Source organism: Hydra vulgaris, chromosome 06, assembly GCF_038396675.1.
Source record: "Hydra vulgaris chromosome 06, alternate assembly HydraT2T_AEP".
In the NCBI taxonomy this organism is placed as follows: Eukaryota; Metazoa; Cnidaria; class Hydrozoa; order Anthoathecata; family Hydridae; genus Hydra; species Hydra vulgaris.
In genome coordinates this window covers 12,827,501-12,839,865 of record NC_088925.1, presented here as the reverse complement: position 1 = coordinate 12,839,865, position 12,365 = coordinate 12,827,501, and the positions used below count along the sequence as shown (strand labels likewise).

The following is a 12,365-nucleotide window of genomic DNA, read 5'->3' as shown; positions in this document are numbered from 1 at the left end:
TAGAAGTACTTTACTTTTTTTTAATGCATAATAAATAATTAAAAATAAAAATTAGAGTTGACATATTATTTTCCTCAAAACATATTTTCAAAGTAACTTTTATGTGATTGAAGCTCGTGTCACCAGCTCAAGTGTCACGTCTGTAGATAGAGTTGTTAACATCAAAAAAAAGCTGTAGGATAAAGCAGTAGTGCTCTCTGTTGCTGTCCTAGCTGAAATACCAGACATTTTTATTAATGAGTAAAATTGAAGGAAGGTTTGGTGGAGTTGTTTTATGTTAATAAGCGTTAAAGCTTTAAAAGTTGAACTTGTTAGTGTGAGTGTGTCACATCTGTGGTAAACATTTATAGAGTATATAAATTTATTTTTTTATAAGCAATAATTTTAATTACTAGCTATTACCTGGACATGTTTACTCCAAGGGGAACAGAGTCCTAGCCTCAAAACATAGCACCCCTTTTAGGCTTTTTCCTTTAATCTGTCACGTCTGTGGATGTCACATCTGTGGAATACAGGAAGCAACAGACGTGACACCAGTGGAACGGACGTGACAACAAATAACAATTTTACTTATATATGGATTTTTTAATTTATACTATTTTTAATATTTTAAAACTTTGCTCATTTAGCCAATTAATTATTAGAGAAAAGATAAATGTTTCTAGCCTGATAGATTACAAAGATGGGAAAGATAGAAAAAACTAGAGAATTGAAAAAACTAAGTATGAGAAAGGCGGGGGAGAAGATGAAAGCTGAAAACCCAGAAAAGTATGAAGAACAAAAACAAAAAGACAGAGAAAGAAAAAAAGCAACACGGAAGAAAATTCATGAACTTTCAGAAAGGGATAAAAGATCAGTAAGAAAATGTTGGAAGGAAAGGACCAAAAGAAGTTGAGAAATGAAAAAAAAAAGACAACAACTAATATTTGTCAACACCACCTGAAAGTCCAATTGTAAATATTCCTATCAACAATGAACTAGACTTCAATGTACTTCCTGGTCGCAGTCAAGAATCTAGTTCCAGAAATAGCAGAATTTCTCAAACGGGATCCCGGGAAAACGGGATCCCGTTTGAGAAACCCTAATTGGAATGCACTGCCAGAAAAAGTTGTTAAAGCTAATTCAGTAAATTCATTTAAAGCAAGACTTGATCGATGGGAGTCAAACCATCAAAAGACTCAGCTGTCATAGTGAGGTTTAAAATCACACTCACTGGTAGCAATGCTAGTCACAGCATTAACTAATAATAATAATAAAAATACTACTACTATTACTACTACTAATAATAATAACAATAATAATAAAAACAATAATAATATTTATCCATTTAATATTATTAAATAAGTCGCAGGTCTTTTAACCCGCCAGAAAACATTTTGAGATACAGTATTCGTTGTTGTGAAAAGGAAAAAAATATATAGTTGAGGATTTATCTCGTTTAAAATAAAAGTATACACCAAGCTTGATAAAAAATAAGCTTTTTTATTATCAGTATAAAATAATATACAAATATTTCTGTTGAATTTTTAAAATTAAAAAAGCTTTTACTTTAGCAAATTTATATTTGCTAAACCATTTACAAAAAAATTTTTTAGAAGAGTTTTTCTATCTATATATATATAATACGTTATATCATATTTACAAAAAAAAAATGCATTAAAAGCTGTATGTAATAAAAGTCTATTTTTTAAAATAAGATTTTAACAGTTAAAAAAACCATAAAGATTTTTAAAAATATTTATGATGGATATAATTCTCGAATTATAGCTTTATCGCCTTTTTTCTTGTCTAGCCATTGTTCGCAGGGAAAAACAACATCCGTGTTATCTTTAGTATTTGTAACTTCAACTTTATCCAACATCCAACCCGGTTTAAATCCTTTATTATCATGTTCAATGATTAATTTAGTTAGCTTTCCTAAGTCCAAACATTCAATTTTAAAATCGTCCATGTTGCCTGAATTAAAGAAATAGTAACAATACAAAATATAAATATAATGGAAATAATATACCGTAAAACTCCCTAATTTCGGATGTAACCTCATTTCGGATTGTTTTAATAAAATGTTTCATAACTTTTTTAAATGAATTTATTAATAAACGGCTAAACAAGACAAATAAAATAAAAAAAAGTTATATAAAATATTGCAATCACAAAAGCTTTCAAAATAAAAATGGTCAAAGGTTGCGTGACGTAATTTGTGGACGACCACATATCCATAAAGTTAATGCATATGTGTTGATTTTTTTATTGTATTATTTTATTATAGAAATTGGATACATTTAAGCAAAAAGAAGAGCGAGAGAGTCAAGCTAGCTATTTAAGCTAATATAGAAAAAAAAAAGTCATATGCACAAGCTGCTAATTGTTAAACGGCAAAATCTACTCTTTTTAAAAGAACAAAAGGATAATCTAATGACCGAGGAGCGCCAAGAAAGATGAGCAGCATCACTGAAGGTTGAATAGAAAAGCCATTGTTGAAAATTATTTGAAAGAATCAAATCAAACTAGTTTGATCAGAGACGGTAAACCGACTAGAAAATGGTACTCCTACTTCATGAATAAATATCGTAAAGAAATTTACACAAGAAAAGTGAGCGTCGTGCAAAACTATTAGAGCAGTAGCCAAACAGTCAGCTATAATTGACAATTGCTTTGAAAAATTAGCAGTAGTATATAATGAACATAATTTAGGTGATAAACCAGTTCATATACTCAATTGTGACGAGTCTGGTTTGCAATTTGACTAAGGCAAAATCGAAATTTTTTGTAGAAAAGGAAGAAAAAATCCTAAAAAGCTAGCACCATCAAAAAAAAAGCAAATGACAACAACCTTTACTTATTGTGACGCTTTCAGCAACTATTTACTTCATCAAGTAATGTATAAAGACCAGCATATTATGAAAGACAAAGGCAGCGCTGAGAATGTTTATTATAACAGTAGTAGTTCAGGCTGGATGGAATCCAAACATTTTTTGTTATGGTTAAAAACAGTTTTTTTGCCTCACGCAAACTAACTCTCAGGTTTAAAAATTCTAATTCTTGATGGTCATGCTTTACATGACTTATTTGCTAATTTTATTTTGGTGTTTGCCTACTCATACTAGCCATTTTTTACAGCCATTAGATGTTGACGTTTTTAAAACAGCAAATAGAAGCAAATAGTCAAAAGTTATTTGACTACACTTAACAGACCATCTAGAATGTCAAATCATGAAGTTTTGCTTAAAATCTTTGAAACTTTGAATAATGCTGTTCAACAAGTTGAAAAAGATGTAAACAAATCAGTATTTAAAATGCTCAAAGATCAACTGTATTAAATATTGCTCAAAGATCAAAACAACAACTTTAAATAAAAAGTTTAAAAAGGTAACAGAAAAAAGCGAAGAGCTAATTACAATATAAAAACAATACTTTGGCATAATTTTCATAATAACACAATACTTTGGCATAATTTTCGATGAAGCTGAACAAGCAAAATAAAAACAAAAATTAGATAAACAAGCTGCAAAAAAATTGTCTAGAGAGCAAAAAAGATTGCCACTGCCACTAAAAACAAAGTCAGTCTGCTAAACCACCAGGTAAAAAAAGTCGAAAACTAAAGAATCAATCAGAAGACCCACATTTACTTCAAGCTCAAAAATAGCATTTTGGTATCTGATGATCATCTTTGCTATTCATGTGAAAGAAATTCAGTAAATAGCTTAGATAACCAATGCCTTGCACGTGAGCAAAGTTCTAACTGGTCATGCATTGCATATACTGTTGATTATCATCGAACTATGAAATTTATTTGTAATGAATGTGAATAAAATAATAAATTATCTTTTTTAATTAAAACAGTTCCATTTTATTAATAGATTAACTTAAGTAATTTACTGTTAGTATTAACTATGTGTTTTTTTAAATATTTTATAAGTATTTGGAAATAAAGACATGGATTATAAGCATTTTGAAATTCCGCATAAAAACAGTGGCTTTTAAAAAATAAATAATATGAAAATTTAAATAAAAATAAAGTTTTTTATAAATAAATTCTATATCGCTCGATTTGTCTTGTTTTGATGTTATTTTAAAAAATTATTCCGAAATTTTTTATAATGAGCGAGTTATGATGATATAAGTTCTAAACCATCCGGTATTAGGGGTTTTTACAGTAACAATATATTACATTACATCTTTCAGATTACTTTATGTAAGTAATGTTTATTTGTGTGAAAGTTAATTTTCTTAATTTTTTAATTGATGCAAGAATACTTACTTATTTCACACAAGTAAATATCACATGAAGTAGTATTTACTTAACTGTCAGGGTCTTAATTTTTTAATTGACGCAAGAATACTTATACTTTTTGTTTGTTTGTTTGTTTGTTTGTAACAGTTTATGTATGTTTGAGAATCATCTTTAAATGGTTACATAAGTTTAGTCTATAAGTTTCGATTTAGAAAAAAAGTCTTTAGATTTTCAATAACTTTTGAAGCTCAAAGATATATTTTTACCACTTACCATTAATATTTAGTATCATAACTGTATTTTAAAGCTATATTATATATATATATACAGAGCCGTAACCACCGGGAGAGGCCAAGGGGGCATAGACCCCCCCAAAATTTTTTAAATTACAATTATTAGGGAAAAACTTATATGTAAAATATTTTTAACAAATATTTTATCCCCTCCCTCCTTTAAAAGAACCATAGGCCCCCCTAATATCAAAATTGTGGTTACGGCTCTGTATATATATATATGTATATGTATATGTATATATATATATATATATATATATATATATATATATATATATATATATATATGTATATATATATATATATATATATATATATATATATATGTATATGTATATGTATATGTATATGCATATGTGTATATATAAATATATATATATATATATATATATATATATATATATATATATATATATATATATATATATATATATATATATATGTATCTTCCTTTTTTTACAAAAAAAATGACACCAAGTTTTTTAATTTTTATTTTCAAAATAATAAATGAATAATAAAATTGTTCAATAGAAAATAAAGAGTAAAGCTTAATTTTTAAAATAATATATTGATCAATATCTGGTCACGTGTCCTTGGACTATGCATTTTTGAACAAGACAGTTCATACTGTCAATAAATGATTTCAAATAATCCAAGGAAAGTCCGTTCCAAACTTCTTGAATTGCAACCTCTAAATCATGGAAATTTTTTGATTTTTTCTTTTCCACTGCTTATTTTATTAACCCCCACACATTTTTAATGTGGTTTAGATCCAGCGAATAAGCGGGCCAAGAAGAAACTTTCCATTTATGTTCTGTAAACCACTAAGAAACTGATTTTGAAGTGTGGCGCATCGCACCATCCTGTTGAAATGTAAAACTCCTTGGGAAAAGATTTTTAGAGTTGGCTCAGCTTCAGAAAGTATTTCTTTGTACTTTACACTATTCACAGTGCCCTTGATTATAAGCAATGATGTTTTACCTTTGAAACTAATCACCCCCAAACCATGAGACTCTTAACATTGACCTTCTTGAGTTCGAAATAACTCGAAACGACTCTTGTCACTAAATACCCATTGATTCCATCTTGTTCTTAGGTATTCTTCACACCATTTTACCCTATTTTCTTGTTGAACAGTAAGGGGTTGATTTTTGGGAACGAAATTTGAAGTACCCACTTCGTAACGAAATTGCATCTTCATGTTTCCAGATTTCCTTGGAAAGTTCTGTATCATTCCAATACCTGGTTGCATTAAAGGATTTAAGGTAGTTCGCAAACCTGAGATTAAATGCATTTTCACTAATACCAATGTAAGATTTTTCCGTAAGACTGAGATTAGGTGATGCTAAAGTGGCTTTATATACAACATTTTTGATAGGCATTGTTTACTTAATGGGCATGTGGTTTTCTTAATATATTTATATCATTAATGGTGAGTTTGTTGTGCAAAATTTGTTGGTTGTGTGAATTAATAATTGATCAAATATTTGGCATGCAGCTGTAACTAATTTTTGTGTTTCTGTTGAAAATTTTGTGGAGCTTACAATGTCATGGTAAATGCAAGTCAATTAAATTTAAGAAAAGGTGTCCAATTTTTGTTACCATATTTTTACTGAAAGGAGGATTAAACCATATAATATTTCTTTTTTGTTTATTAGTATCAGAAGAATTTAGATTTGAATGATATTGGAGATTGGTGTGAAATCCAGACCTTTCTAATGCGTCTTTATAAATAGGAGCAGTCTTTTGGGAAATTTTTTCGCTTGAAGAATTGGAAGATAATCTATATTCAATTGAGGTTGGTAACTGTTTTAAGATGCTTGGTGGATGGTTGGAACTAGTATGAATATAATCTAACATACTATCAGGTTTATGGTTAAGGTTGAAAAGTGTAGTTATTGAGATTAAATGTAACATCAAGGCATTAAAATAACCACATGCTTGTTAAATAACCAATGTCTATCAAAAAATATTGTATATAAAGCCGCTTTAGCATCACCTAATCCCAGTCTAACGGAAAAATCTTACATCGGTATTAGTGAAAATGCATTCAATCTCAGGTTTGCAAAATACCTTAAATCTTTTAATCCAAACAAGTATTGGAATGATACAGAACTTTGCGAGGAAATCTGGAAACATAAAGACGCAGGTAACATGCCTATAATTAAGTGGAACATAGTTAAAAGATGCCAATCTTATAACCCATCTACAAAAAAGTGTTTTGATAGTCATAATAAACATATTTTTATTATGACTTTTGATAGTCAATTGCTACTTAACAAAAAAGCGAATTGGTTTCTGCTTGTAGGCATAGGAAAAAATTCTTACTATCTAACTTTTATTCCGACGATTAGCAAATATCGGATCACATATACTATGACGTATGTATTTTTTATAACATTTTTATTTTATATTTGAATAATATGGCTGATGATTGCTGAATAGCATGAAACTTTAAGTTCCACCATAAAGTTGTACTTTTTCACTTGATTTATATATATATATATATATATATATATATATATATATATATATATATATATATATATATATATATATATATATATATATATACATTGAAAAACAAGGTGAAAAATATACTTTTTAGAAGAGGTAATTATAAATTAAAATACATACATATATATATATATATATATATATATATATATATATATATATATATATATATATATATATATATATATATATGTATATATATATATATTTAGTTGTTTATTTTGGATATTCAGACAAAGTTTGTTTATCCCTGCATTTTCACTTAAAAGAAGAAGAATAATGTATTTAGAAAAAAATTTGTCAAAAATGTCAACCCTCGGAATAAGGAAAAATGAGGTCGAAAAAAATTGTTTGATACAAAGGTCTTACCATAAAATATAGAAACGAGGTCGGCAAATTTTTGCCGACCTCAAACACTTTCAGGTCAGCAGTTAGGTCGGCATTCAGCAATGCCGACCTAACTGCTAAAACCTAATTCCATGGGTTGACATGCATATAATTTGGGACTATATTTTAATGATTCATGTATTCTGATGCATTTCTTTACTTCTCAAAGCTCTTAGTTTGATTTAAGATGTTAGATTATTAGAAAAATCTGATTAAAATTTATAGCAAATGTGGTGTTTAAAACAATACTTGATGTTGACTGTAAAGTTCAACAGGTTCGCATTTATTAACAATAATGACAAACAATACAAAGTCAAGATAACAAAGTAGAAAAAGAAATAAAATATTACACTAACAAATATTTAATAAGAACATAAAACTTCAAAAAAATATTAAAGTAATCAAACATTACTCAACGAAAAGTTAAGCAACATGTTTTTAAGAACTCATGTTATGAAAATGCAAATTATGATATCATTTTTTTGTCAAAAATTATTATTATACTAATCATAAAACATTCTTTAATACTTTTTATTAACAATATTGCTTTTATTAACAGTATTATTTTTATTAACAATATTGTTTTTATTGGAAAGCAGAAGTAGAGAGAGCAAAGGGCTGATTTTTTAGAACTGAAAAACTTTTTCAAAGTAATAACCTATTTTTATATAATTTATAAATTATTATAATATTTTAGTTTTTTGTTTTTAAACAGTTTACATTATTTCTTAGTTTGACTTTCCTGTTTTATTTGTTAAATAATATCTATGTAATTGTATACTTTTTCACTTGAAAAGTTTTTTAACTGAAAATTTGAATATTGTTAAGGTTGAATTTTGAATTTTGTCAAGGTTGCTAAAAAAGTTGTCAATGTTTATTCAAATTTACTTAAAAACTTAAATAAAAAAGGTTGAATTAAATTGAAAAGGATGAAAACGTTTATGAATTCAACTTATAACAAAACTTAACATTGTTTTATAAACATAAAAGTTATTTTAAGATTATAAACTATTGTTACTACTTTTAGCTAAATTAATTTATAAGATTTGATATATATATATATATATATATATATATATATATATATATATATATATATATATATATATATATATATATATATATATATATATATATACACAAGCTTTAGTTATGAGCTCACTCATGTTAATTACAGATTTTACTTATAAACCCAGTTAACAGCATTACTAACAAACTTAAAATTATTTAATTTCTAAAATAAAAACCAAAATTATCATATTTTAAAAATATTAGAAAAGTAAAGGAGTTTATTGAACAAGAAATAACTCAAAAATGCAATAATCCAAATTATTCGCAATATTTCTGAATCTTTTAAAAATTCTCAATTCATGTTGAGAGTTTTCATAGATTTATCAAAAGCTTTTAATACAATTGATTATAAAATTCTTCTAAAAAAACTTGAATATTATTGAATTAAAGGAAATGTTTTACTGTTACTTAAAAGCTATTTAAGCAACCGTAAACAGTTTGTTTATAGTAATTTAACTGACCCATCCAATCTATTAAATATAATCAGTAGCGTTCCCCAGGGTTCTATACTTGGACCTCATCTCTTTTTCATTTACATAAATGATTAATATAAAGCTTCGAAATTGATCGCTGTCATGTTTGCATATGACACTAACCTCTTTTTATCTGATAACAATATTACGATGACGCTAACCTCTTTTTATCTGATAACATCATTATTTCAAAATATGAATATCAAATTAACAAAAATTTCTGAATGGTTTAAAATAAACAAACTTTCACTTAATGTTGAAAGAACTGATTGGATACTTTTTCATCCAGCTTCTAAAAAAAAAAACTTCTGCCTTGCAATTTACCATTACTTTTTATTGACAAAATTGGGTATCTATATCAATGAAAACCTTAATTGGAAATATCACATAGAGTTCTTGGGCAATAAAGTTGCTAAAAATATAGGAATATTGAATAAAGCTAGAAGTATTTTAAATAAACGTAATTTAATTCAATTATATTACTCCTTTATCCATTGTTATTTTAACTATGCAAATATTGCTTGGTGTAGTGCTAATAAATCCAAACTTAGGCCTTTTTATTGTCAACAAAAGCATGTTGCTTGTCTTATTAATTTTAAAGATAGATTTACTCATGCCAAGCCTCTCTTATTTGAATTGAAAATTCTAGATATATTAGCTAAATGTTTTAAATATTTTTTATTTTATGTACAAATGTAAAAAATTTGTCAACCATTTTTTCAAACTAATTTTGGAAAATCAAGCATTTCATTTCGTGGAGCTTCACTTTGGAATAAAATAGTTTTAAAACATTTTGATTTTTCTTTGGATGGAGTTACCTCTCATTCAAAAAAAAGCTTGAGGAAATTATTTTGTCTTTTGATGGTATATTTTTGTATTTTTAAACATTGAATAATTTACTTTTTTATTTTTTATGCAGTGATGTAACTGAATATGTATATGACTGCACTTAAATTTTTCTTGTGCTTTATACACTTGACCATGTCTGTACGATTTAATTTTCATGAGATTTTTAAGTTTACAAGCGGTTTTCAAAGAAGACTTGTTGGTCTCCTGTGAGTGTCCGCTTTCTTTTTATTTATTGAATCAAATACTTGTACATTTTTTGTATGTTTATATTTTCTAGTAGTAAAAGGATTTTTTAATCTTAACAATTTCATTTATTTGTATAATGATTTTTATACTTTGCATAAATTTTAAGTTTTAAATTCTTCATCAGCGGTTCTCTGTGACAAGACCAAATGGTCTTTTTTGAGTATCCGCGTTCTTTATTTATTTTTTATTTATTTATTTTTATGATATCTTCACTTGAATTTTTCTCTTGTATGTTTGTATTTGTATCTTAAACATTGTAATAAAGAACAAACAAACAAACAAAAAAAATTAATAGTTTTTTTCATAAAAGAAAAAATTTAAAAATAAAGTATGCAAAAAGTAAACAACAGTTTTACCTCTTTCAAACAAATCTTTAAATTTTTTTTTCAGCTCACGTTTCCCTGAGTCACCATTCTCTCCAAACAGAGTAAGAAAAACATTAGCATTAGTGCCTGCACCTTTTTCATCTGCAGTATAAACTCTTATTTCATATTGTATAGGAACAGATTCTGAAAAAAATCAAAAACTTTAAATAATTTATAAAATATTATACAAATATTAGTCCTAATTAAATATATCTTTTGTCACCTCTTATTGTTGCAGCTTTAGATTTTTCTTCACCAGAACAGTCTAACTGCACCCGTGATAATTTTATCCAATCGTTGCAATTAAACAGATAACTATGCAGAATCATATAGATAAAAAGTTAAGCAAATAACTCATATTTTAATTGTCACATTTATTAAAAATCTACTTAAAAAACATTGATTTGTTTGAATGGTTTTATACTGAAACAAAATTCCTCTGGATACTGTAATGTCACCCCACCTGCGCTTGGATATTGTAATGTCACCCCGCTTGTACTTGGATATTGTAATGTCACCCCGCTTGTACTTGGATATTGTAATGTCACCCCACCTGCACTTGGATATTGTAATGCACCCCACCTGCATTTGGATATTGCAATGTCACCCTACCTACACATACAAAAATTAATATAATAAACATTTAACTCAAAGCAAAAAAAGATCATCCACCTGACATCAGCAACAACATCTTTTATAACAATTTTATCCAAATGCCATTTTTTAGCAGTATCACTGGCTTCTTTTCGTTCTACCAAACAGATGTATATACTTTTTAATCTATCTAATGGTTTTGTCACAAAACGCATGATATCAGTTTGACCACTTCTAAGAACTTTATTTTTTGCTGAATTTTGAATAATAAGTTCATCAGATTTCTTTTCATTTTTGTCAACTAAAATTAGCATTGCATTAAGGGATGTTCCTGAATTTTTCTTCTCTGATGTAAACACTGTGACTTCATATTCTATTATGTAAAAAAGAACATATTACTAAAAACTGTTTATAATGCAAGATTAACAAAGTAACTACAGGCTGATTATAAGTGTGATTTTGTAAAAGTGTAAAGTATTGTAAAATCAGTGATTTGTGCAAAGCTGGTTAAGTGTGATTCAAGTTTTGAAAACTGCTTTGCAACCTTATAAAAACTTGTGTTTATGCAAGTGTACAATTGAATGCACTTATAACATTTATGCAGATTTGCAGTAATTGCACATTTGCAGTTATGCAGATTTATAGTTATGCAGATTTATAGTTATGCAGGTTTGCAGTTGTGCAGATTTATAGTTATGCAGATTTGCAATTATGCATTTATGCAATTACTGCAGATTTGTACATGAGCAGTTGCCCACACTGCTTGTATACACAGCAAAAAATTTAAAAGTTTTATGTTACACCTTGGAGTTAAATTATATTTATGTGATAATTCACATGAATCTAAATCCATCTGTAATGATGCCAAAATAGGATTGAGGATTCAAAGATATTTTGATAAAAGTTCTGCTTCAAAGATCATAATGTTAGTTAAATGAACGGAAAAAAATTGCTTAAGTATTAGCTAACAACTGAAACAAAGGAACCCAAAACATTAGTAAAGTTATTTTAATTAATTTTTAAACTAAACAATCAAAAGAACTAGACAAAAACAACTACATTAAACACAGAGGGGCATTACTACTCAAATTCCTTTTGAAAGTTCCTTCAACATCAAGTGATATTATTCAACAGTATTGCAACTATATGGAACAAAAATATGAAAATAAAAAGGTAGTTTTCAATGTTTACAAATTATGAACAAAATGAAAATTCATAGCTCTTCAAATGAAAAACTACAAACAAGCAATACAAGCTCATATTTTATCAAAGCTTTTCAATTTTTCAATCTTAATCTACAAAATACTGTAAGTAAGCTAATATTTTACTAGCACAT

At 27.1% G+C, this 12,365-nt stretch overlaps 1 protein-coding gene across 2 annotated transcripts in view; it reads right to left on the bottom strand.

The window, feature by feature from the left end:
* Positions 1-1,459: 1,459 nt before the first annotated feature.
* The window catches only part of LOC100214525 (lipoxygenase homology domain-containing protein 1), a 91,122-nt gene continuing 80,216 nt past the window's right edge, over positions 1,460-12,365 (bottom strand). For both annotated transcript variants that reach the window (XM_065799244.1, XM_065799243.1), the window contains exons 46-49: positions 11,108-11,402; positions 10,659-10,750; positions 10,427-10,579; positions 1,460-1,956 (exon numbers count right to left, since the gene is read on the bottom strand). In XM_065799244.1, coding sequence (XP_065655316.1) covers positions 1,739-1,956; positions 10,427-10,579; positions 10,659-10,750; positions 11,108-11,402 — 758 coding nt within the window. In that variant the 3' untranslated portion in view covers positions 1,460-1,738. The remainder of the gene's footprint in view (positions 1,957-10,426; positions 10,580-10,658; positions 10,751-11,107; positions 11,403-12,365) is intronic.